The sequence below is a fragment of the Cystoisospora suis genome (genome assembly GCF_002600585.1).
Source record: "Cystoisospora suis strain Wien I chromosome Unknown contig_1321, whole genome shotgun sequence".
Lineage (NCBI taxonomy): Eukaryota > Apicomplexa > Conoidasida > Eucoccidiorida > Sarcocystidae > Cystoisospora > Cystoisospora suis.
Window position 1 is genome coordinate 1 of NW_027154121.1, and position 26870 is coordinate 26870.

Consider the following 26870-nt stretch of genomic DNA (forward strand, 5'->3'; position numbering starts at 1 on the left):
GGGGGAGAAGAAGGGAGAGGAGAGGATGATCGGAGAGAATGAAGAAACTCGGAGGTTTTATGCTCTTATCTCTCGCATAGGTAAGATGATATCGACCACGTACGTCTCTTACAGTATACACAGAGAGAGAGAAAGACACGGAGAGATAGAGAGAGAAAGGGAGAAAGAGATGGAGAGATAGACAGAGAGAGAGAAAGACGCTGTATGGACAATTAGGACAGAGGGAAGAAAGGGGGAAGAGACATGAACCGGTAGATAGATGACTGCATGAGTATGAGCGTACTGATAAAGGCTGCTAGATCTTCTTCTCTTCGATGTAGACTTATTCCGAGTTCTATCCTTGTATCTATCTTCATATCTTGCGAGCTTATTCTTATAAGGAAGTATTCCATAGAGTCAAGTGTATATACATAGATCGTTTTTCTCTCTCTCTTTCTCTTTCTATACCTCTTTACTTCCAGAGAGGGACAGACTCTCCGATCTCTTCTTTTCTTGTATTACATGTCTCCTTTCTTGTCTCATCTCTCTCTTTCCTATCTCTTACTTCTTATCTCTTGCTTCTTACCTCTTGCTGCTTATCTCTTGCTTCCCTATTTCTTGCGTCTTATCTCTTACTTCTTATCTCTTGCTTCCCTATTTCTTGCGTCTTACCTCTTGCTTCTTATCTCTTGCTTCCCTATTTCTTGCGTCTTATCTCTTACTTCTTATCTCTTGCTTCTTACCTCTTGCTTTCTCATTCTTTCTCATCTCCTTCTCTCTTTCCTTCCTTTTCGTGCGTGTGTGTTTTTTCTCTTGTAGAGACGGGTCGACCGTCTGCATGTAGGCGAGCTCTCAACGGCTTAGCATCGAAGCTGCGGCTGTATGAAATTACATGTCGATTGTGCCGATGTCCCTCTTCTTCTTCTTTCGCTTTTTCTGAGGCTTCTTTCTCTTCCTCTCCAGGAGCAGTAGTCGCGGCTCCCCTCTCCTCCCGATCGCTTCTCCATGAGGCTGAGACAGAGCCACATCATTATCATGAAGAAGAAGAAGATGAAGAGAATATCCATCCAGGCGTCAATCGAATCCATACATCGACCCACCCTCCTTTCTCTTCTTCTTCTTTGGAGTTGAGAAGGACAGGAGATGTAGAGATAGCTTCAAGTAGAGATAAGGATCTTTCTTTCATGAAAAAGGAGATAAAGTCAAAGAGGCAGACGGCATGTACTTCGCCTATTTGCTCTTCATACAGGTGGTTGCATAGTGCCTTATCTCAAGCTCTGTTTCGGCTGATAGAAAGATACGTGAAAAAGAAGAAGAAGAAAGTCTTGGAGACGTTGAGAAAGGAGAAGAACCAGAGAGAGAAGAACAGACATATGGAAGAAGAGGAAGAAGAGAGAAGGAAGAGATATGGTCGTGATGGATGCCTTTACAAGAGACACAATACAGAGGACGCTGAGAAGGATGAGGAGGAAGAAGAAGATCCAGGAGGACAAGGAGAGAATGAGGAAGAAGTTTTCTTTCAAGGGCTTCAGCTCGTCAAAACTCTCTGTCACGTAAGAGGGGGAAAGAAAAGGATCTCTCGTGCTTATCCATGAGGAAAGAGCGATTAAGATGGTGGAGATGAGAAGGTCCATAGATCTAGATATGTACGCAAACAGATAGATAGATAGATGGATAGGGAGAGATACATAGATAGACAGATAGAGAGAGATATATACATATATCTATATAGATCTAGATCTAGATATATAGATAGATAGAGTGGGCGTGGGTCGTTGTCTGCCTGTGTTCTTAGAGTGTCAAGTTCACTTAGAGATTGTGAAGAAAGAAAGAGAATAGACTGACTGACTGACTGACTAATGAATGAATGAATGAGGGGTAGTCTTTTCTTTCCGTCTTGTGTCTTTCTCTATGGTCGTTTTCTTCTTTATGTCTATCATGCTAATGACGAAGCTCTTCTTCAAGTGAGCGATGGAAGGGCGATCATAGCCACCAATAGTAGGAGGGTCTACACTTAGGAGAGAGAGGAGAGAGAAAACGAAAGAAAGAGAAGAAGAGAGAAAGATCACCTCGCTCTCTTCTTCTTTTTCTATCTGTGTCGTTATATTTCTCTATCCCCTGCATGCATCGTTTCTTATCGGAATGAGAAGTGTGACTGATCTTCTTCTTTTCTCGAGTGAAAGGAATTTCTTGAAGGCAGGCCAAGTCTTCTGAAATAGATAGGAAAACCTTTCTCTCCTCTTATATAGCACTCTAGAGAGAGAAGGAGAAGCAATTGCGTCTCTCACACCTGATCTTCTTCTCCTTTTCTTTTTCTTTCTTATCTCCTAGCACATATAGACAGACAGACAGACTATCTCCCTCCCTCTCGGTCTTGCTTTCTCTCCCTTGCATCTTCTTACCGCCATACAGGAAATGCCCTATCTATCCTCAATCTATCTATCTATCTTCAATTAATCTATCTATCTATCTTTATCTATCTAGTCATCGATCTAGTTTTTACCTTTAGTCTCTTAGGTTCTTCTGTCTCTCTTGGCACCCATGCAATTCTGATGTGTATCTATCTATGATTGAGCAGCCTGTATGTATGAAGATGTCTGTCTATGTATGCACGTTTATGTATGCATGTATGTATGTATATCTATGTATGTATGTATATCTATGTATGTATGTATATGTATGTATGTATGACAACGTATGTGTGCACGTATGTGTGCATTATCTCTCAGATAGATCCCCAGTATTCTCCTTCCTTTTTATCTCTGGGTTTAATTCCTCTTTTGTCTTCTCTTCTTTCTCTTATGAATCTTACCGAGAGTCATGGCGAACCTGCTTCAGCTGCACTTTCAATCTCCGGGATAGAGGATAGGAAAGAAAGAAGAAATCTACTCTTCACTTCTCTTATCACAGAAGTTCTTCAAACGGTTATGACTCTACACTTACCAAGTCCTTCTTCTTCTCCTCATCTTTTCTCTCAACATCTTCAAGCTCTACCTTTCAATACTTCGACGAATCAAGACCATCCCTCTTCTTCTCCTCCCCCATCTTCTGCTTCTTCATTTTCGTCTTCTTTTCCATCAAGAGGTGGTATTTCACAACTGCTTTCTCTCTGTGGCCATGAAAGACTCGATCTTTCTCCTTCCAGGAGAGGACTTTTCGATGAAGATGGAAGGTGTCTAGGAAACGCATCTTCTTCGGCATCTTTCTTCTGTCCAAGTGAATCTTCTTCTGCTTTTTTTTCTGTTTCTTGTCAATACAATTCTCTTTCGGTAGAACCGCCCTCTGTCTCAGCTCATAGCTATCCTTCACATTCCTTGCAACAGTCTTCTCCTCCTCCTCCGCCTGTGTCTCCACCTCAATCAACATTACCTCAAGACTTCAAAAGAATTACATCTTCTTCTTCTTTTTCCTCTCCCTTCGGCTTATATTCGGAGAATCTTTCTTGTCAACCTTCCGATAGATCTTGTCACTCTGGTGCGAATCTCGTTTTTCTTCCCTCTTCCAATCAAAGAAGTGAAGGACCTGCCTGTAGTTCATCTAGCCATCTATCCCCTTGTAGAGAAACGCATGCAGATCATCTTCATTCCCACAGCGTCTATTCTTCTTTTCCAGTCTCTTCTTCTTCTCTTCCTTCTCAGCCTTTCCCCCCCCCCACTCCCGGCAGAGATCGACCGTCTTCCTCCTCCTCTCCATCTTCTTCTTCTCCTTCTTTTCTCGGCTCATCTTCGGCTACATCATCCCTCAGACCCTTCTCTCATTCTTCTTCTCTCCTTCGAGAAGAAGAAGAACCTTTTCCCCACCAAAGTCCGTTAAGATTGAGAGACGAAGAAGGTCTTCATCCTAAAATAAAGACGAAGAAGATCGACGGAGATGAGAGAGGAGAAATAAGAGAATCGAGAGTCCCAGTTATCTTGCAGCCTAGCATGCACCTCCTTCAGCCTTATGATGAGAACACCATCCCTTCAGCACTCTCTTCTCTTGAGAGAATTTCGCCCCGTCATGACAGTGCGATCTCCTCGAGTCTAACAGGAAGAGGAAGAAGAGGCGATGTTGTTGTGCCTGCAATTATCCATGATGAAGGAATACTCAACTCTCCTCTAGATACATCTCCTTTACCCACACCCCTTCATACATCTCCACGTGGAGAAGAAGAACAAGAAAAAGAAGAACAACAACCTCCAAGGATGGCTCCTAATCATATCACCTCCACCACATCCTATACATCTTCTTCCTCTACCGCTGGATCTTCTTCATCTTGTCAACCTTCTCCTGTGTCTCCTTCATCTTGTCAACCTTCTCCTGTATGTCCTTCATCTTATCAAGCTTCTCCTGTATGTCCTTCATCTTATCAAGCTTCTCCTGTATCTCCTTCGTCGTATCAACCCTCTCCTGTATGTCCTTCATCTTGTTCTTCTTCAGTTTGCCTTGATCACTCCTTCTCTTGTCAAGGTCCTTCTTCTCTACGATGTGAGTCAAGTCTTCCTTCTTCTTCTTCTCAACGTAGAACCTCTGATGGTCTCAAACCCTCTGTAGTGACAGCTATCGACTCTTCTTCTTTCTCTTCATCTTCTCGGTTGTCTGTGTCTCCTCCTTGTCCTTCTACTTCGTTATCTCTTCTTCCTGATCAAATTTATATGAACTCTTATGAAAATTCAGATGGAGGGCCAACGTCGTCTTCGCCTGTTACCAGTCAATCGCAGACAATTTCATTCTCCGGTCCCCCTCGTAGCAACTTCTCAAGTTTCTCCCCCTCTGTCTCCTCAGCTAGCCAAGCGAAGGGCACTATCGATGCAAGTATCGATTGTCTCCAAGAGACACCGAAAGAGGTATCACCATTAGAACCACCCCCACCCCCACCACCTCATCATTCCTGCGATGATCATACCTCCTCTTCTTCTTTTTCTTCTTCTCCTTTTTATGTAAAAGAATCTGAGGCTTTCTCTCCTTCCTCTCTCTACATCAGAAACCGTAGTCAAGTCTCGCCCTTTGACGTGTCTCTCTATCTTTCTCAAAGACCGTCAGATGCTTTCTCAACTCATCCGTCTCCCTCATCTATACAACCCATGCCGTTTGCTTCTTCTTCTTCTTCGCTAAGACCTTCTGAACATCCTTTCTCTTCACCCGAAGAAGAAGGAAGAGGCTTAAGAGATTCTCGAGATAGAGTAGAGAGTTATCTTTTCACAGATGGAGAAAGAGGGCTGAGAGAAGATATAAGGCATACAGACTCATCTCCATGGAGTCCTTTCTCTCGGAGTGAAGGGCATCTAGAAGGAATGAGGAGAGCTATAGGAGTTACGAAGGAATTACAGGAGGACGTAAGAAGAGACCGAAGGAGGGTTATTGCCGTTGAGGAAGAAACAGAGCATGAGGGCCGCGGTGACAGCTCTTCACAAGGAATGACGAAAGAAGGGAGAAGAAGAAGAGATGAAGAACAAGGACGAGAAGAAGAAGAACATTCGCCGTCTTCCTCTCGGCCTACAAGTTCATGTAGAGAAGCTCTCATGTGCAGTTGGAGTGATATTCGGCTTATACAAGGAATCTCGTGAGGAAAGCCCTTATCTTCTCATCTGCAGGTGTTTTCTTTCTCCATCTTTCCTTTGCTACTGACACCTCATTCCTTCTTCCTTCTCCTTGAAGTCTTCGGATTTCCCTCGTCTCAATCGGCTCTTCTCTCATGCACATCCAGGGATTGATGGAGATACAGAAGGTTACTACGAACACATACATATGCCTACATACATACCTGTGTTAAATATGGAGACACAGAAGGACGATCGAATGGGTTCTCTCTCTTCTTTCCTCGTTCTCTGTATTGGGTCTACCTATCTATGTCCAATCTAGTTATCTATGTGGCTATCTGTCTTCAATCTGTCTATATATCTATCTCCAGTCTAGCTATCTTCAGTCTATCTTTGTATGTAACTATCAGCTCATGGACCGTTATGTAGGAATGCCTGCGGGCGAGATAGTTGCCTACATCTGTCTATCTCTCTTCATACTGTCTGTCTATCTATATTCTCCGCCCGTATAGACATATACCTGTAGCATGCACCTGTATATACCATATGTATGTATATATATATATATATGTACTGTATATGTATATCGCTTATGTTTGTTATATGAAAGATTTCCCACGTCTTATTGAGCTGTAGGCGGACTATGGCTGTTTGTCTGTATGAGAGAAGTTCTTTAAAGGAGAGTGACAAAAGAAGCTACTCTCGCATTCTCGCGGGACAGAGAAGAAGCCCTCTCTCCTTCATTGATGACCTCCCAGCCCAGTCCCCCTGTAGTAGTAGTAGTACTACTAGTAGTACTAATAGTGATAGATGTGGTCTTGTAGGTCTTCGTAGATCTATTCTCAGTATAGACAGGCTTGGCGGTTTAGCTTGGCTCATGTTGGATGAATGGTAGGTATCTCTTCTCTGTCTTGTCCTTCTTTCTCTTGAGGTCCTCTGTCTGTCTTTCTCTCTCATTCTTTTTCTTTTTCTGTCTTCTACTTCTGGAGGGCTTTGTCGAGGCCGTGTATTCTCCCTCTTAGTATATATTTTGATCTATACATGCTTCTTCTTCTCTTTTCCTTTGCCTTTCGTCTTCTTCTCCTACTTCTGCACCCCTGCCATACGGAGAGTTGTATTCATCTTCTTCGCTTCCTATGCGTTCTTTCTAATCTCCTTCTTTCTTTTTCTCCAGACAAGCCCTTTGTCTTCGATCTCTGTCTCCTGTCGATGCTGTCAATCTTGCCTCTTGTTTACCCATCGACGTTCTTCCTGACCTTCACCCTGTTCTTCAAATCTCCATCTTAAATAGCAAGCGACTAGCCTCTTCTTCTCTCTCTTATATGAGGCAAGATAATTATGATCGTCATAATACAATACACTCACAGACGAACTCCCAACAGCAAGAGGAGAAGGAGGGGGAGGAGGAGATCGGGCTTTCTCTTTTATATTCTCTTTATCAAGCGATGAAGAATCGATCTCTCCCAGACCGATCTCTTTCATTGACTCGAGATCCCCATCATTTTACGTCTTTCTTGTCTTCTTCGGCTACTCCTGGCTTTTCTTCTTCTTCTTTCTTAGCTTCGACAGCTGCAAGTCTTTCTTCTCTCCTTAGTGCTACGAATGCCGCCCTAGAACATCTCAGAAAGGTTAGATAATTGAAGAAGAGAGACCAACGACAGATTAAGGATAGATAAATAGATAGACAGATAGATACACATGGATAGATAGATAGATTAGAGATAGACAGATAGATAGATAAATAGATAGATAGATAGAAGAAAGAAAGGAATGGAGAGAGGGAGAAGAAGGAGAATAAGAGAAGTTTTCTTCTTTGGCATGTGTGTATGCGGGCGGTTTCTGCTTTCTTTCTTTGCTTCGTGCTTTCTTCTTCCTTTTCGTCTATGTGTAGATGTGAAGGCTCTCTTGTTCTATTTCTGGGTTCTATTTGCATCTTCTCACGTGAATGAAGAAGATCCTATCTCTATCAAAGAGAGATCGAAAAGAGGAAATGAAAGAGGTGGAGGAGAAGAAGACCCCCACAAACACCAATGCAACAAAAGGAACACTCCTGCTACTATCCTAGTAGTAGTGATAGTAGTGGTCCTAGTACTACTGTTAGTCGTGAGTCTTCATCGTCAGTCATACCTGTAGCTATACTACTGCCCTACTACTACTACTAGTACTATTACTACTACTACTAGTACGAGTATTTGCAGTAGTTGTGCTAGGACTCCTAGTAGCAATAGGATTAGTGCAGCTACCACTACTCATCTACAGGAGTACTACTAGTAGTAGTCGTAGTAGTGATGGTAATAGCACTAGTAGTAATAGAACTACTACTACTACTAGCAGCAGCAGCAGGAGGAGGAGGTGCACATTTTAGTAGTGCTGGAGCCATCAGTTTGAGTAGTAGTAGTCGTCGTGTCGATCAATCCCAACACGCCTGGGTGTACCTGTATGACTATGTATCTATCTATCTATATGTGTCTCTCTTTTTGTCTAGATGTATGGTGTATAAGAGTAGCTCATGAGGTCGATGGATCTTTTCCTTTCAACGTCTCTTCTCTCTTCTTCTTTTCCTCCTTTTCTCTTGTGTTTTGTCTGTGTAGGCTTTTCTTTCCGTTTTTATTCCACCGTATCTTCCTCAGACACCTCCTTCTTTCCTTCCTTCTCCTTCAGTCGCCTCTGTTCTTTATGATGCTCGCCGAATCTCTTTCTTCCTCTCTAACACTTTATCCTTCTCTTCTTCATTTGTTCCTCTCTCTTCTTCTTCTTCTCTTCCATCAGAGATGATATGGCAGAGCCTTCTTGTCGAGATAGGAGAAGAGATGAAGAGATCTCTCTGTAGAAAAGGGGCACCCGCATCTTTTTCTTCTCTTTCGAAGTGCAGGTGTCGGTCTAGATTTCTTTTCTCGTCTTTGATCTATCCTTTGATCGACATCTCCTTTCGTGCATCTCTCTCGATTCCTTCGAATCTACCAGAGATCGCCAGGCTTCTTGACTTCTCTATAGACATATGGGCACTACAGGTCTATCATAACCTCCTTCTTCATCGAAATGCTGCTACCATCTCTTCTTCTTCTTCTCTCTTGGATAAAGAGGGTATGAAGATCCTTCTTCCTCATGGTGAAAGATCTCTTGTATCTTCCACTCATTATCAAGATTCAAAGAAAGAGAAGCTTTCTTCTTCTTCCTCTTCTTCTTTAGATAGGCAAGATTCTATGAGCTATCCAGCAGGACCTTCGTTATATTTCCTTTCATGGGGCGGTAGACTTCAGAAAGAGCTTGCCTTTACATCGTATGAGAATCTTCTTCTCCTAGGAAGATATCTCCATACAGCCAGTCTTCTCTACTTTTCTCTAGAGGCTCTACAACTTTCTTCTTTCTCTTCTTCCGAATGGAACCTCCAGACAGCGAGAATAGCTCAGTGTGCAGCTGAAGAAAGAGAAGGAAGAAAAGAAGAAAATGACTATGGAGATCGCGATAATTCTAGACGGATAAGCGCGCAGGGCTCAACACGATTCTCCTCCTCTCGAGGAAGAAAAAAGGTTTCCTATGGAAAGACGTCTATGAAAGATACACTCTGTAGAAATCTTCTACAAGTCAGAGAAAGACAACGGAGAAACTTGTCTGTACCAGAATATGAAGGAAGAGAAGAAAACGAAGAAAGAAGAGTAGATAAAGAGCAAGAAGAAGAGAACAAGAAGAATGCTTCTTCCTCTTCTTCGTCTCTTCATGGTTCTTTACTTCATTCAAGCCCTCGGCATAGAGTCGCTTCGTTGGAGTGTATAGCGATCTCTCTCTCTCATCCTCTCACGCCGGAACAAGACGGTAAGCATCGACACTTCTCTCCTTTCACTATTTCATGTACGTAGGACTATAGACATAGAGATTCGCATGGAGAGATGTATATACGAATACCCAGATGTAGACATACTACTCGATATAGACATACGGAGAGAGGCATAGAGATACACATAGATACAGATACACTTCCATACGCACTTAAGTATTCATACATACATATTCATAGATGATACATACACATACATACACATACATGTATACCTCATGTAGATCTGCAATAGATCATACATACATGAATACTCGTGTATATGTGGATGGAGTTGCGCGCGTATCTGTACAGAGTCAGATGTAGAGAGAAGGTGGGAGGAGTAGGAGTAGTTGGTAGGGCTTCTTTCTTCACGCCTCCTGCTCTGAAATCTTTACGGTCCCATTCATCTCTTGACCGTCGCTTCTTTCTCTCAGGCAGAAAAGAACAGACGCAACAGGAGAGAAACACAAAAAGAACATACATGGGACAGACTCCCCAGGAATAAAGAACCCCTCATGTATCAATGTATATGGATACGTATATATGAAGGGATACGCTATGCATATGTGCGAATACGTGTATATGTGTATCTATGTATGAATATATATGGATATGTATCTTTTTACCTGTACACTTTTTCGTATCTCTCTTAAATTCTCTCCCTTTTGTGTCTGTCGTTTTTCTTCGGGTGTATGTACAGCTCTCGTTGATATTCTCTGGCTTGTTCTTCTTCTCATTCCTTCACATTTACGTCTTGACTGGATCATGAAATCGCAACTTCAATCTCTTTTCCTCTATCTTTTCTACAATACCAATCTTCTCTTCTGCCGTCCATCTCTTCTTTCTCTTCTTCTTCATCCTTTCCTTCTTCTCTCTTCTTCTTCTCTGCCTCACCGAACTTCTCTTTCATATCAAGCCCAGGAGAAGGCGAGTGAGAAGGTGGTAGCTCCACATACATCCCTCTTTTCTTCTTCTCCTTTCCGAGTAGATAAAGAACAAGAAGAAGAAGAAGAAGAGAGATTACTTGTCCTAGGAAGGGCTTACGCGCAGGGACTGTTTCTCTTCGACTGTTTCTCTTCTCTCTTTCGTTTTTATCTTCATACAAAATTAATCTTCTTTCTCTATTCATCTTCTTCATTGGTCCAAGCGCAGAGAAGACGAGATAAGAAAGAGCAACAGAACGCTTCTCCGATCAAGGAAGAAATCTCTTTCTCTCTCTTCCAGGATGAAGCAGAAGAAGAGAAGAAGCATAACAAGGTTATTCAAGCCTCGTCAAAATCGCCATTCTGTAACGAGAAGTCTCTGAAAGAGAAGAAGAGAGAAAAGCCTTCCTTTGCATTCTTTCTTTCTCACCCTTCTTTTGACTTTCTTGTTCCGCTATCCTATCGAAGAATCTCCAGAAGGGGTAGGCGAGACACAACACTTCATACACTTCAGAGGACAGAAAAAGAGACAGAAGGAGAAGAAGAAAGCTCGGCTTGCCTCTCTTCTTCTGACGGTGAAAATAGGAGAGAACAGTTGCGGAGCAAGAAGAAGAAGAGTGCTTCCGATTCCATGTGGAAAGACATGATAGAAGAAGACAGTCATGGCAAGGATGAAGAAGACGAAGATCTTGCATCTATACTAAGCTTTCTAGTTCAAGATGGAGATAGATGCCTCCACGATAGTAAAGAAGAGAAGAAGAAGATCTCTTCCCTTTCTTATGGTTCAGGAAAGAATGATAGCGACGATATACATCGGGCTTTCTTCCTCTTGTCACCCTTGTATCTTCTTCTTTTATACGACGTTCCCTCACGACGAGGAAATGAAGACAAAGAAACAAAAGAAGAAGAAGAAAAGGAGAAGAGAATGGGGGTTTCTCGTGAAGAAGAAGAAGAACTCCACGGGAAAGATGAAGATGAAGAAGAAGAAGAAAAGAAGGAGAATATGGAGTGGTTTCCCTGTAGGAGCTCACATGGGCTTCTTCAAGCTGTGCTTACCTCCATGATTGAGAATACCCTTCAGTCATGCTTCTCTCACACTTTCTCTTCTTCTTCTTTTCCTCTTCCCGAGTGGATATCCCTCTTCGCTTCTCTTATTCTCGTGGCTTGTCCTGTGAAAGACGTGAGAGATTACAGTCTAAAATATCTCCTACAAACCTTTCTTCTTCCTCCTCCTCATCCTAGCCGACATCAAAGAGGAGATAGTCAGGACATTCATAGTCTTGTCGCTTCTTCCTCTTCTCCTCTTTCTTCTTTCTTCTTCTCTTCTTCTTCTCTTGACTTTTGTGACGCGGGGTTGAAGAAGATGGCGATCATGTATCCTGACCTTCTGTATGAGTTGTGTGTTTTATCTCCGTGCTATCCCGATCTCCATTTCTTTCTTACCAACATCATCTATCCTCTGGTGTATGATTCTCTCTTCTCTCCAAGCTACAGAGAAAAAGATTCTCCTTCTCGTCTTCTTCCTCCTTCTCCTCGTTCTCTTCTTGAAATGTACGACTTCCTAGATCTATGGAACCCCACGATCTTCCCTAATATGCATCATGAGAAGATAACTTCCTCTTCTTCTTCTTTCTCTTCTTTCTTTTCTTTACCTCAGCTTGTCAGGAGACTGTTTTCAATCGATTCACATACACGCTTAACGGCATCTCATCTCTTACTTCAGCATTGTACCTCGAAAGCTTCTCTCCCTCTTAAACCCTTCAGCTGCATATCTGAGAAAAGCGGCTCTTCTGATGTCTCGTCTCCCTTCACTCGAGATTCTCTTCTTGTCTCCATGGCGACTATCTCGATATGCGCTGCTCTTGTCACAGCCGCACCCACTACAGAAGAAGAAGAAGGAGAAGAAGAAAACGAGAGAGAAGAAGGGAGAAGAAGAACAACAGTAGCAGCAGAAGAAGAAAGAAGTAGAAGAAGAAGAAGAAAGAGAACGAGAAGTGATCCTTTAGGTATAGCAGTAGCATACTGGCAATTGAGAGATAAAGAAGATCTGGCAAATCTCTATGTCCCAGCCTTAATCTGGAGAGCTGAAGAGATCTTGACTCTAATTTCTGTCTTAACGAATCAACGTCTAGATCTCTATACAAAGCTTCAATCGCTTAGAGCCTTAAGTGTGTATTTGGTCTCTTCTCCTCGAGAGAATGTCTGTTACTTCCTTCATTCATCTCTCTTCTCCTGGGCTCTACTTCACACATGTCACATACAAGAAGAAGAAGAAAGAAGAAATACAAGCCGAGAAAGAAGAGACGGAAGAAGAAGAGAAATTCCTTCTCAAGGAGAAGAAGAGGAAAGATATGAAGATGATAGAAGAGAACCGCAGACGTCTTCCTCGCCTTTCTCTTATGATAGGGATAAGGTTAAGTTCCATCCAAGAGAAGAAGAAGAGAGAAGAAGAAGAAAAGAGGGGTGGTCTATCTCAGGGAGTACGCGTGATATGAAGATGGCGACATCGACCGAAAGAACTATACAAGAAATATCTCTTCATTATGACAGGGACAAGGCTCTTCCTTCATCTTCTCTTCCTGGAGACAAAACATTACGCCCTTCTTCTTCCTCTTTCATATCTTCTTCTTCGTCCTCAGAGACTTTCTCCATGAAGAAAGAAGAAGACAGATCTTCTCCATCTCTCTTGGAAACGCTTTTATCTCTCTTCTTCTCTCTCTGTGCGAACCTTGTCTCGAGTGACGGGAAGCTCATCTTCTCTAGCCAACTTTCTTCAGTTCAAGGGGCCTCTCTAAATCGAAGAGAACAAGAGAAAGAAGAAGAGAGGTTACTTCACATAGGCAAGAAGAAGACGAAGGAGAGTTGTGAAGATGGAGAGGAGGACCGTTTTGAGAAGACGAATAAGGAGTTCGCGGCAGCCATAGCAGCAGGGGAGGTGTCTATCGAAGTGGACTTTCTTTCTGAGCTCTTGCGTTTCTTTTCTTTGCCGTTTCTGATCTTTCCTCATGGTTTGGTCTCTTCTCTTCTTTCTCAGTTATCTTCTCTTTATCTAGATGTCTTTCTAGCGTCAGGTCTTCTTCCTTCTCTTATCTTACTCTCCGACCTCTCTCCATCTCTCTGCTGCCATGCACTTCAACTCTCTGCTCTTCTCCTCTTCTCTCCTTCTCAGACCTTTCTCTTTCAAAGACGTCTCTGTCCTCTAGAAAAAGGTTTATCTCATCTTCTACATCTTCCCAACGACAACCTCTCTTCTTCACGATTCACCCCCCCCGTACACACCCCAAGAAGAGGAGAGACAGAAGACACAAGCGACCAGAGCTACAGAAGGACTCCTACTACTACTACTCCTCCTACTACTACTACTCCTACAAGAAGAACAAGCAGTAGCAGCAGCAGTTCACCCTCTTATAAAACCCCCGATAGAAACATCAAATATCCATCTTCTTCTCCTCCTCCTTCTTCTTCTCCTCCTTTTTCTTCTTCTCCTTCTTCTTCTTTTTCTTCTTGTCGGGGTGGAGAGGTGTGTTTGGTTGTCCCAGGGTGGGTGGCGCTGCACTATCTCTTGCCTTTGCCTCTTCGTCAGATTCACTTAGCGTCTTCAGCTCAGAGCTTTTGGAGTGAGGAGAATCGACGGCCTCCTGACGCTTCGTTTCTCCTTGCATGCGATATGTGGAGAAGCCTGGGTCCCCACTGGGTTGACCAAGTGAACGCGATGGAAGTCCGTCTCCATCAGAGATTTGCGGAGCTTCTCAAGGAGATGGAGAAAGAAGAAATTCACACAAAAGAACAGAGAGAGAAAGAAGAAGAAGAGGAGAAGAAGAAGAAGGAAGAAAGAGAAAGATGTGATAGGAGAAGGCTTAGAACAAGAAGAGAGAGAAAGGAATATCTCTTTTCAAAAGAAGTCTTGAGAGATTGCTATTATACGATCACTTCGATAAATAAAGGAAAGTCTTTTTTTCGGACATTGTCTAATTCTTCTTCTTCTCCTTGTTCTCTGGTCGAGAAGAAAGAGCTTAGAAATGGAGGTATTTCTCATCTTCTTCCTTTCTCATCTTCTATCATAGAAGTCGGTTTATATCGCTGGTCATCTTCTCCTCTCTATGACGCTATGGCTGGGGTGTACATACACCTTCTCAACGACATTCGATCTCTCCAATGTGCAAACCCACAAGTGTCTCGAATCTTTGAATCTTTAGCTCATGACATCTTGCAGTTTTCTTCCTCTTCTTCTTTTCCATGTAATCTTTCTTCTTTATCACCTTTTATCTCTCCTCTTCTTCCACACGTCTCTTCTTCTCTCTTCTCCGCCACATCCTCTTCTTCTTGTTGTCTTTCGAATGAAGAGAAGATAGAAAGGACATTTAAACCAACCTTTCCTTCTGTTCCTCTCCCCCTCATCGGCCTCTCTCGCTCTCGCCTTATTCTGACACCTCGTGTTCTTCAGCATCTCTTATCTCCACCGTGGAGGGGTTCTTCTTATCTCGCAGCTTTGGAGGAGGTGCTTCTACGATCTACACCTCCCCCTCTTCTTCTCTCTCTTCATTCTTCTCTCCTAGCAGGATCTTCTTCATCTCTTTCTTCAAAAGGAAATGAAGAAGAGAAAGAAACAAGATCTCTCCCTGCTTCTCTCTCTTCTTCTTGTGCCTATGAAGAGAGAGAAAGAAGAAGAAGATTAAGAGGAGAAAAGAAGAAGAAGATGATGATCTTGGAGCTAGTCAAGTCGGGGGTAGCGAAGAAACAGACTCACCCGCTAGATATTCCTTTTATAGAGGCCGTAAAGTCGACAGATCTTCTTCTTTCTTCTTTTCTCTCTTTTTCTCTGTATCCTTCATCCTGTATCTCTACATGCTATCATGTGACCAGCTCCCTTCCATCTAAACCGTATGAACAAGAAGAGGAAGAAGAGGAAGAAGATGAAGAAGACTCCTTTGCAAGCAGAATTGAAAGACCACGCGCCTCTTCTTCCTGCTCTTCTCTTTTTCCTCAGACCTTAGGAGAATCGATTGTCTCCTTAGCATCGATTGTCCCGAGGTCTATTTTACCATACGTAGCGAGACAAGCCCAACTTCTCGTTAAGGTGCTCCTTCTCATCCATCAAAGTAAGAATGACGCAGAAGAAGAAGAAGAAGAGAGTGAAGAAGATAAACAAGAAGAAGAAGATCGAGAAAATAGAATGAATGAGAAGCAAGACTTCCCATACTTCAGAGAAGAGAGAGATTTCGGAAGCAAAGAAGAAGATCCTCTCGGCGAAAAGAGAGAAGGGGGAGAACACGTGCTTCTCAAGCTGTCGAGAGATCTCTATAGTGAAGATCGATACCGAGATGGAGGAGGAGAAGAAGAAGAAGAGGCGCTAAGTAGTAGTGGCTCTTCATCTCTTTTATCGTCATGTTGCATAAGAGAACTAGATCTTCTTCTTCTGTGTCTAGAGCTTCTTATACACGTCCTAATCACCGTCACTCCGGTCTACACTTTCCAAAATATCTTTTCTTCCTCTTCTTCTTTCTCTTCGTCTTCTTCCTCTTCTTCTTTCTCTTCGTCTTCTTCCTCTGATAAGAGGCGAGACATGAGGTGCAGCCGCCCTTGTGGGGGTACATGTGTATGTTTGTGGCTTTCTTTAGTAGACGTTCCTTTGCTTCTCTCTCATCTTCTTCTCATCTCGAAAGATCTCCAGACTTTGCGTAGACGTTCACTTGATCTAGGCGAGATTCTTCTCTCTCGTTTCTTCTATTCTTCTCTAGAAAGAGAGCTTCTTTCCTCTTCTTCATTTTCTTCTCGGTGTCAGAATCGAGAGAGAAGATCTGAGATGCTTCAAGGAAAGAAAAAAGAAGAAGAAAGAGAAGAGAAGATGAAGACAGAGAAGAAGAGAGCAACAGGGCAAGAAAGAAGGAATGTCGATTCTTCTATCATATCAGAGAGAGAAGAGTTCAGACCCACACAATCGCATGAAAAGCTCCATTTCTTCTGCAGATCATCGAGGTCTTTTATCTCTTCTTCTTCTCCTCCTCTCACCTTTCCGTCAGCTCTGTGGAAGACTTCCTCGAGACTTCTTCTACGTGAGACTCTTCTTCACTCTCTTAGAGAAAAAACAATGATCGAGACGCAGGGCGAAAAGACGAAGAAAAGAATCTCTAAAGATATGGAAGAAAGAGAATCCAATGAAGATCCTTGTTCTTCTTCTTCTTCTCTTTCGTTTCAAGGGAAGCACCCTCTATCTCAAGTTCTATATCTTCTTTCTATCTGTCATATGCCGACTCCTCTTATTATAGAGAGGAGAGAAACTTTCTCTTCTTCTTTTTCTTTCAGAGACGAAATCGAGCTCGTCTCTTTCTTCATACACGATGCCTCACCTATTGTACGTCAAGCTGCCTGGCGACTTCTTAATCGTCTCTTTTCTTCTTCTCTCTTCGCTTCTTCACAATCTCTTCCTCTTCATAGAGAGATATCTCGTACCTCTTCGTATGCACCCCATGAGAGAGATTGCTTCGCTTCTTCTTCGATCTCTCGGAGTAGACAGAGGAATGAAGATGAAGAAGGCTTATACATGAGAATTCTCCTTACAGCTAAAGAGACCTTTCAGAGACTCGCTCCATCTCATAGGGACCTTCAGGAAGAAGGCAATCTTCTCTCTTTTTCTTCTTCTTCTCTTCTTCTTCCTGGAGGTTTCTGCGTCTTCTGTCCCGAGAGTCTGGGAGAGACAATCGAAGCGGCGTTTCTGTTACTTGCTTTCCTAGAGAAAGAAGAAGAAGAAGAGTGCTCTCTCGATGGTCTTTCTCTCTCTTCTTGTTCTTCTTTATCTCCCTCTTCTTCTATGAGATTACATCTATTAGATTGGCTAGGTAGAGATATTTTCTTACATGAGATACTTCCATACTTTCTTCCTTCACTTCAACAATTCCCCCTGTCTCGAGACACTCCTTCTTCTTCTCTTCAGCCTACCAATAGAGATCTTCCTCTCTCTTCTTCGTCTTCTTCTTCTTTCTTTTGTTTTGAAGCAAGATATCTTATTCTTCGTCTCCTTAGAATTCTCTTGATCTCCCAACCTCGTTACCTTCATCCATCGTTTCTTCGCCCATCCCGTTCTTTTTTCTCTCCTTCTCCTTCCTCTGGATCTCTTCTTCGCTTCGAACTGCATGCACTTGAAAGAGATAAAGACGAAGAAGAAGAAGAAGGAGAAGGAGAAGGAGATAGATATCAACATCAGGCGTCGTGTCTAGCGAGGCAGAGAGAGAGAGGAGTTAAGGGCCTATGGTTTCCCCTTATCGCATGTCTACCTGGAGAGCCTTCACGTACCACGGATCTTCTTTCAATACATCGATCTTTTCATAGCAAAGAACCTTTCTCTTCTTCTTCCTCCTCTTTTCTATCTCGAGAAGAAAAAGAGAGAGGAGGAGCACGGAAGAAGATGACGGTGTTAAAGAGACGAAGAGAAGGTGAAGAAAAAGAAGAGAGAGAAGATCATTATGAGGAGATAACAAAGAAGAAGAAGAGAATGGAACTTCTTGTCGGGCTTGAAGCTTTTGATCTGTTGATTCGCCTAGGCTACAGAGACTATAGAATGTTCCTCTGTATATGTCTTAAGACACCTCTCTTCTCACATCTCCAACTTCTCATAAGGATGGTTTTTCACCAGTCTGTCTGTCTTTCTCTCCTTCATATCAATACACTGCAGTCTTCCTCTTCTTCTCTTCTCTATCCTCGTAACAAGAGACCTTCTCTTGATCCGAGAGGAAGAAATAAAGCAGCAGCAGAAGAAGGAGACAACCCCGAGAGAAGAGTTATGAGGGAGAGCTCTCGTCGCCGGGGTTGCTCTGTATCATCTTCCTTCTGTTCTTCTTCTTCTCCTTGTAAGATATCTGCCTATCATGTGAAAAGAGACTTCGAGCTTATGTTATCTTGTTTAGATTCTCTTCTTTCTCTTCTTCTCCATCTCTTCAACCTTCTCCATCCATCTACAGTTGAGAACCTCAGGACATGCTCTCCTGTCTTCTCTCGAGTCTACCAAAATGTGTCGGAGAGATCGCGAATGACGGAGAGCAGCCCAAGTGATGGAGGTGTATGTACACCTCATCGTCATGATGATCGGCCTCTAGACGATAGATATAGGAAAGAGAGAAGGAAGGAAGAAAGGACAGAGAAAGATGGATCGATGGCTGCTTCAACAGAAGAAGAAAGGACGTGTACGAGAGACAACTCTTCTTCTCGCTCATTCCAAGATCTTCGAGAGGAGGTCGTAAGGAAAGTCTCCAAGGAGCTTTGGGTGTACGAGCCTCTCTACCTTCTTCTTCTCTTCTGTATTCAGGTAAGAAAGACACTCTCAAGAGAAAAGAAAAGAAGGGAGAAGTGGCAGGAGTACTACAGGAGAGAAGATAGATCAAAGAAAGAAAGAAGGGGAGGATAGGATGGTGAGAGTGTTGAACAAGGAGAAGAAGAAGAAGACGAGAAAGAGAAGGAAGAGAAGAAAAAGAAGAGGAAGAAGATTGATCTGGCTGGAGTGAATCGAGATGTTATATATCCAAAATATATCTATGTATGTGTATATCTGTATATATCTATATACTTCGAGAGATTACTTCATGTAATGTGGCTGGTATCTACATGTATGTGATCTGAGGTGGTACTACTGACACTTCCTAAGAGATAGAGGCAGAGAAGCACACATATGCACATGAGAGCTAACCATATATATAGATAGACACCTAACTAGCTCTCCTCTCCCTGTGTATGTTTCTCTCTCTCTTTCTCTCTCTCTCTCTCTATATATATATATATTATTTATGTGTGTCTACATGTATGATGTATGAATACGGATGTATGTCTACAGAGGAATAGAAATATTTCATAAAGACATGCGTCCTTGCTTCCTTCCTTCTCTGCTGTATATACACCTGGCTTCTCATTCACTCACATCCTCAATATCAATGCTATCATAGTCTCAAACAGAAAAGAGGTGTAGATAGATTGAAAATAGATAGATCTTCCCTTCCATTGTGTAGGTTTCCAATGAAGAAGAAGAAGAGAGGGGTTCTCTTGGTATGAGTATCGACTGCAATCTCCATTCACTGGCGTCTCCTTGCCTTGTCTAGACATTGTCCTTATTTCCTACTTTCTTTCTTTACTTCTTTTTTCCTGTTTTTCTTATCGCTTTCTTTCTTTCTTTCTTTATCTTTGTAGGATACTTCTTCTTCTTCTCCATCGTCATCTTCTTCTTTCTCTTCTCCTCTTCTCAACCCGAAGAAGAAGTTGAAGAGTCCATCTAGAGCCCCGGCCTTCTCACCCCCCCCCTCCCCACGAGGAAAGCCTTCAGCCTTCCTTAATAGACACCCGCCCTACAAGGGCTACTACTCAACTCACCACAATACAGCCAGTACGACTCCTCCTGCAATAGGAAGAAGAGGAGGAAAAGCAGACGAAGAAAACGACTCTTGTGACGCTTTTTCGTCCACATTCAAGCATCGCCATCCTCTATCTCATAGCTCTTCTTCTTCATCTTGTCTTCCTGGTTTATCTCTCTTTCTTTCGTCAAGAACTGTAAGTTATATCATAACTCTGCTCTCCTCTCTGCTTCTTCTTAACTCATCCTCTCAAGCAGTCACCTCCTCTTCTTCTTCTTGTGAGAGAGAGAGAAGGAGGGGGTTCATCATCACCTTTCCCCCATCCCGTCGATTCACGCAGGCTCTCTTCTATCGATTGTCCGGTGTATGGATTCGTCATATGTATCTCTATTCTCTCACAGATCTCTGTATCACGGATGTCTCATCATGCTACACAAAGTCGCATAAAGAAAAAGAAGATCTTCTTCCTCTCTCTCGACAACCCCCTCATCTCATGCCCTCAACAAGGATCACGAGATCTGATTCTTCTTCTCTAAGGAAAGCTCCGCATCCTTCCTCTTCTTCTCCGCGTTTTTCTTCCTCTTCTTATTCATTCAAGAAGTCTTCTTTAGAAAGCGAAAAGAAACACAAGGGGAACCTAGGCGCAAGCCCGGATAGACAGGCATTTTCTTCTCTCACCTCAGATCCGATACTTAGAGAGAAGAGAGATGAAGAGGAAAAGACGTTCAAAGACGGAAGGTGGAGAAGAAGAGAAGAAGAAGAGATAGAAGCAAGATTCGATAAGAGACATGAGCTGAAGGATAGAGAGGATAAAGAAGAGGAAGAAGAAGAAAAAGAGACTTTTAGAGAAGTCGGTGAGAATTCGTCGTCTAATAGACGGATTGTAAGAGATAAGAAGTTAGCAAGCTGTCGGGGAGGAATGAAGATTTTCTCTCCTATCGATGTCGAGGAATTACTGGCGAAGGTTTTACTTCTCTTCTTGCAATACTGGCCTACGGAATCGTCTCTGTCTTCATGGAGGTATCCTCTTCCCTCTCCATATATCATCGATCCTTCTTCCTCTTTCTTTTCACATGAAAGAGGAAGAGCTTCTCGTGATCTATCCAGAGATCGATTCTCTTCTTCTCTCAAGAACTCTCTTCAGGCAAAAGAAAGCGAAGAAGAAGAAGAAAGTCAGAAGAGAACGTTTCCGTTATTACTTTTGCATGAGATGGAATGTCTTACATACGGTGTATGTACAGCTCGCGCCATGATGAACTATATCTCATCGTGGAAGCTCTTCAGTTCCTCTCGAAAGGATCTTGAGGAGAAGAAGGAGGCTAATCTTGTATTATCAATGATCGGTCAAGAGAATTCCATCTTGCAAAGCTCATCTTTCTTTCTCTTAGATAAAGCTGAAGCTCCTCATCACTGCACCCGCCCTGTATCTACTCTTCCTCCTCGTCCTCCTTCTATTGTGGGTAGTCGCTCCGCATGTGGATTATACTCCTCGAGACGAGATTATAAGGAAAAGGAAGAAGAAGATGAAGAGGATCAAGAGAGAGAGACAAGAAGAGAGAAGAAAGTGTGTTTCTCTCATGACGTTGTTGAAGAGGGGATGAAGAGAAGGACACTTACAGCTCATGTTGTCGATCATTCTCTCCTGAAGACTTCTTTCCATGCTTGGAATCTACCGTCAACGAGAGGGGATTTTTCTTCTCAACAAGAGAAAGAAGAAAACAGAAAAGAAGAAAGAAGAGATGGTCGCCACAGCTTTCCTCTTCCATCTAGTTCCATAGCTGGGGGTATTGTCTTAGATCGTGTCTATAGATTACTTCATATGATAGGAGCTGTATGTACAGCAACATCTCAGGCATATGAAGCTTCTCTCAAGATCTCTCCAACTCTTCATCTTCCCTCTTCTGGTTCGATTCCTATAGCAGCACTTAAAGCTATATGGAAGCTCTCGAGTGCGCATCCACAGACATTTCTTATTGTAAGTCATGAACCTTCATAGACATACGCATATGCACATATGTATATGGATATATGCATACACGAGTTCATCTATTTATCTTCAATCCGTATATGTCTACCTGCGGTCTATATATGTGTCTACCTCCGATCTATCTTTCTATCTTTATCTGTTTGTCTGTCTATATGGCCATCTATCTTTAGTCTGTCTGTCTATCTATCTTGTATCTATGTATATACATCTCCTGCCTCTTAGAGCATATATACAGGATATCTATGTTTAGGATGATGAGGTGGGATATCTACTACGTCGCTTCAATAGTACTAGTGGTTGTCGTACTTCTTGTACATACATCGACGTATATCTCCATCATTCTCTCTCTCTATCTGTCTCTATATGTTTCTTCATGTTTCGTAGCTAGGTGAAGTGTGTAGTAGTAGTAGTAGTAATAGTAATAGTAGGAGTAGTAGGGGTAGTAGTAGTGGCATTAGTAATAGTATTAGTCGATTTCTGTTTGAGTCTGTTTGTGCGTGGGGCGCATCCAGTGATGAGAAACGGGAAGAACATTCCAACTAACGCTTCTCCTATCTTCTTTCTTATCTCTTTCTTCTTCCTTTCTTATCTCTTTCTTTCGTCTTTCTTTCTTCTCGTTTTCTTTTCTTCTTAGATGCTGAACTTTCTATGGAGACATCTCACAGGGGCGCCTTCAACTCGACCATCATCTTCATCTTCTTCTTCTTTTCTTAACGCCCATGGCCGTTCCTTCTTTCCTTCACATCTTTCTTATCTCTTTAAATATCAACTGTATGAATCTGGTCTCTTGAATCTCCTCATTCATCGAGCATCCGAAGCTCTTCTCTCTTCTTCTTCTTCTTCTCCATCCCCCTCCTCTTCACACCCCCCCCTTCTTCTCTATCCTTCTTCTTCTTCCTCTCATTCTTCTTCTCGTGTCTTATCGACTGCGAGTCTGTTTCTTTTAATGAGGGTTCTCTCGAGAACCTTTCAGCAAGAAGAAGAAGAAGAAAGAGAAGCAAAGATTGAGGGATGTCCTTGGCTGGGTGGAAAGCGCAATGATATCTTATGTCTCGTCTCTCATTTAGCCTCGGTCGCGCGCCATCTTCTTCTCGAGTGGATAGACAGGTTTCAGAGGTTATCTTCGTCTTCTTCGCCTTTCAGGAATACGACTACTCCTTTGCATCAGCAGACTCACAACTCTACGACAAGAAGAAGAGGAACAGCAGTAGGGAATAGAGGAGGACACGAAGAAGAAGAGAGAGAAACAGAAGAAGAAGAAGAAAAGAAAGAAGACGGGCTCTTCGAAAGTTTGGAGATGAAGAAGGATGAGGGGATCAGTAGGAATGGTAGTAGTAGTAGGGGTGGATATGATGAGGGGGGGGATAAGAAGGGTGGATTCTCTTCTTCTCTGTTGTATAGTAGGGATATGTCGTCATATCTGATTAGGACAGGAGAGAAGAATCGAAAGAAGAGTGTGCTATTCAAGATAGACGTTTATGAGATATGTAAGTTAAATGGCTGTTTAGAGTGGCTAAGCTCTTTACTTACAACTCCAAGAAGGACTAGTCCTCGCCCCTTATCAACGAGAAGAGCAACGAACCTTCTCTCACCCTCAGGAATTACATCCGATAAAAGATTGCTTTCTTGTCTCTTTGCAGATGGACTTTCTTCTACTTCTTCTTCTTCTTATACATGTGTCTCTTCTTCTTCTTCTCAGTCTTCTTCCCGTCTAGCTCTTCTATGGACGTCACCTGTAGATCTTTCTTCTGTAAGACGGGTTATTCCTGCTTCGGATGTAAACATTAAAGAAGGAATAGAAGTCTTCTCTTCGGCTCTGCAGCTCCCCTTCTTACCTCTCTCATCTATAGCCAAACTTCTCACGTTCTTAGGAGATACCGCTGATCCCGAATGCTCTACCTCATCTTCATCTTCTCTTCCTACTACTACTTCTTCTTCTTTAGATCAAGAGAGATTACAAAAGAACACCTCATTCTCTTCTGCATTCTCTCCTTCTCCTCTCTTAGGAGAGATGGATACAGAAGAAGAAGAAGAAAAGATACACAGGTCTCTAAGAAGAACAGTAGAAAGAAGAAGAAGTCATAGCAGTAGCCATTCCGCACGGCTGTATCTTCTTTCTTCACCTACATTTGTATCTTCTTTTGCATATCTCTTAACAGAAAGATTAACGCCTGACCGTTTCTTACTTCACTCGGTCGAAGAAAAGGATCCTCGCAATGAAGAGAAAGACTACACAGCCACAGGCCGAGAGATCGACTCCAAGAAAGCCAGGAGGAACAACACAGATTTCATAGAAAGAAAAGAGAACGAGAGAGAGAGACATGGAAAGAAAGCAAGAGAGAAAAGTTCGATGCTTATGATCTATCGACTCGTGACGGACGATGTCATATCATGGATCGATGCCTTGGTCGCTCTACTTCGCTTGATCTTACGAACGTTTTGCAGAGATAAAAGAGCTGCAGGGGGGATTGTGAAACCGCAGAAACCTATCCTATGCAAAGCTTTACGTCACTGGCATGTCGCTCTATCACGTGAAATAAGTTACCTAGAGAAAGAGGAAGAAGAAGAAGAGGAACACGAAAGCGACAAGAAGGTGAAGAATACCCACATCAGCAGAAAGAAAAAGAAGAAGAGCGACGATGGAGAAGACGAAGAAGAAGATCACGACTTCCGTAGGGATGAAGAAGAAGAAGAAGAAGAGATTCAAGAAGATCATGGTAATGATAGAGATAGCATGCATATCATCTTTCTCAAGAACGAAGGAAAAGAAGAGGAAGAGAGGCGTCGTAGTAGTCATTGGAGGGAGACAAGAGTGCGAATGAAGAGGCTCGAGTTGTTGAAGCATCTTGTATGGGAGGTATTACAAGAGCTAGCTTGACAAGCAACAGACAAGCAAGACTTTTCCTCCTATCTCGAAGGCATCGATCAGTCGACCGCTCCTCTCTTCTCTTTCTTCCTTTCTATCATTGCTAAACAGAACATCTGAATGAAGATACATACACATAGAGAGAGAGAGAAAGAGAGCAAGCGAGCCCCGTAGTCCACCAAGAGAAGGCTTTCCTCTCCTACACACACTACAAGGGTGATATACACATCTACATACAGAAATATATGTATATATATATAGAGAGAGTGATACATAGTGTGAATGTATCATATATATATGTATATATATCTTATGTATGTATGTAGGTGTATCTTTTTTCTCTTGAGTAAATGACGTTCCTTTGATTTGGTGTGGGATGAGACGTTCGTTGCTAACGTATGGCGAGCGCTGTGTGTGTAGGTATGGATCGAACAGCCTCTGTAGCTACTATTGCGAGGAAAGAATGGAAGTCTCCTCGATTTAGAATGAAAGAAGAGACTTGAATGAAGCATATCACACAACATAGAGAAAGACAGACACCTTCATGAAAAGAATAAGAACATTCACGAGAAGAAGAAGAAGTCAAAGAAGATTTGCTTCGATCAAAGGAGAGAACGGTCATGATAAGAATCGTGATCCCCTGCTTCTTCTTCTGCATGCGTGGAGGGGTCGAGAAGATCAAAAGATTCGGGAAGGAGATGTTCCTCTTCAAGAGGTAAAGGTTCGCTTGAGAAGGTTGCTAAAATGTAGAAGTGAAGGAAAAGACGAGTATGAAGATCAGGCCTAAGGGGGAGGGATGTACAGCAAAGAAAGAAGGAAAGAAAGAAGAAAAAGACATCTGCCTTAGTGAGTTCTCTTCATTGCATGCACAGACAAAGAGAAAGAAGAAGAAAAGAAGAAGAGGAATCTTATGCTGAGGTAAGTAGGAACGAACAATCTATAGATTAGCTGGATATGAGAGAGAGGGAGAGAGAAATAGCTCCTCTCTGGTCGGATCGCCACTCCAACTTTCCTAAGGAGGAAATGCATAGATAATTTTCATTCGCGCTACTTCACTCACCACGCAAATCGATACACAGAGAGACGACAAAGAAAGAACAGAAAAAGAAAGAGATAAGAAAGTGAGAAAGATATACGAAGGTAAGAAAGAAGGAAAGAAAGAAAGAGACAAAAAGAAAGAAAGAAATGAGGCTTCTTCTTACTTAACAAGAATTTGGACTAGAAGCATGCCTCCTTCGACCCATTCGATCCTTAAGCCGTGAGCTAGCTCTACACATACACACATGCACGTACGTAAGAAAGGAAGAAGATAGAGACTACCAGAAGAAATTATACATAAATGCATTCGTATCAAGATAGAAAGGGAGATATAGAGACAGATCGTAAACGGAAAAGAAAGAAAAGAAAGAAGAAGGAAAAACGAAGAAAAGAGAGAAAGAAGAAGATCAGCCGCGTGTATATCATATGTATAAGTGTATAGATACGAACGTATACATGAATATCCATTTATCTACATGAACTCTCACCCGTCATCTTCAACAAGCTTTCCGTTATCTAAATATCTAGGCGTTCCATCTAACTTAGATACATCGATGTTGACAGGTACATAGTCATATGCATATGACTACATCTATATATATGTATATATATACATAGAGAGAGAGATATATGTATCTATAGATATAGATACAGATAGATAAACCATATAGGTGTGGGGATGGACAGGCCTCTATGGAAGTAGGTGCAGGTGTCTATCCCTGGATATCTGAGGAGATCCCCCCATGATACCTCGGTGGAGATCAAGAAGGGGCTGATATAATAGAAAGATAGGAAGGCTTATAAAGAATCTAGCGAAGAGATTTCTCTGTGTGCCTATACAAGAAGAACGGAAAGGTAGGCGTAGGCGAGTAGACGAGAGAGGAAAGATCAGTGAGAATGAGAAGATGTTGATCTAAGAAATTCACGTCAATCCGTCTTCCTTCTCACGGAGTGTAGATACACCAGATCAAGAATTCCGCATCCGGAAAGAAAGAGGTACATGCAGTAACTCACTTAGGGCAGGGACAATGGCAAGAAGACTCTTCAGTTTATAGATATGCCTAGAGTAAAATCGACACACCAAGAAAAGCAAGAAAGATAGGAGACTGGGAACGAAGGAGAGGAGAGAAGCTGAGTGTGCATGCATCATGCTGCCAGCCAGTGTCTATACACTGGACGGAGAGGTGAACAACGGGTGAACGTCTATCTTTAATCTATCTATCTATCTTTAATCTATCTATCTATCTATCTTTAATCTATCTATCTATCTTTAATCTATCTATCTATCTATCTATCTTTAATCTATCTATCTATCTATTAATCTTTAATCTATCTATCTATCTATTAATCATTAATAGATAGATAGATAGATTAAAGATAGATAGATTAATGATTAATAGATAGATAGA

At 42.3% G+C, this 26870-nt stretch overlaps 4 protein-coding genes across 4 annotated transcripts; 3 read left to right on the plus strand and 1 right to left on the minus strand.

The window, feature by feature from the left end:
* Position 1: 1 nt before the first annotated feature.
* CSUI_003073 (uncharacterized protein) lies at positions 2-5525 on the plus strand (the record flags this gene model as incomplete). The annotated part of the gene is made up of 3 exons (XM_068063271.1): positions 2-80; positions 799-1532; positions 2709-5525. Exons 1-3 carry the CDS (start codon positions 26-28, stop codon positions 5523-5525), a joined length of 3606 nt encoding a protein of 1201 aa, XP_067924750.1. The 5' UTR covers positions 2-25.
* A 1148-nt stretch (positions 5526-6673) lies between these two features.
* Positions 6674-8602, plus strand: CSUI_003074 (uncharacterized protein; the record flags this gene model as incomplete). The annotated part of the gene is made up of 2 exons (XM_068063272.1): positions 6674-7126; positions 8090-8602. Coding segments are annotated over exons 1-2 (819 nt in total), but the record flags the coding sequence as incomplete, so codon positions are not given.
* A 5849-nt stretch (positions 8603-14451) lies between these two features.
* CSUI_003075 (uncharacterized protein) lies at positions 14452-24566 on the plus strand (the record flags this gene model as incomplete). The annotated part of the gene is made up of 4 exons (XM_068063273.1): positions 14452-15826; positions 15977-18537; positions 19410-21545; positions 22192-24566. Coding segments are annotated over 4 exons (8316 nt in total), but the record flags the coding sequence as incomplete, so codon positions are not given.
* Positions 24567-24762: 196 nt separating this feature from the next.
* On the minus strand, positions 24763-26521 carry CSUI_003076 (uncharacterized protein; the record flags this gene model as incomplete). Its single annotated transcript, XM_068063274.1, has 3 exons — positions 24763-25206; positions 25626-25692; positions 26476-26521. Coding segments are annotated over 3 exons (294 nt in total), but the record flags the coding sequence as incomplete, so codon positions are not given.
* Positions 26522-26870: the final 349 nt, after the last annotated feature.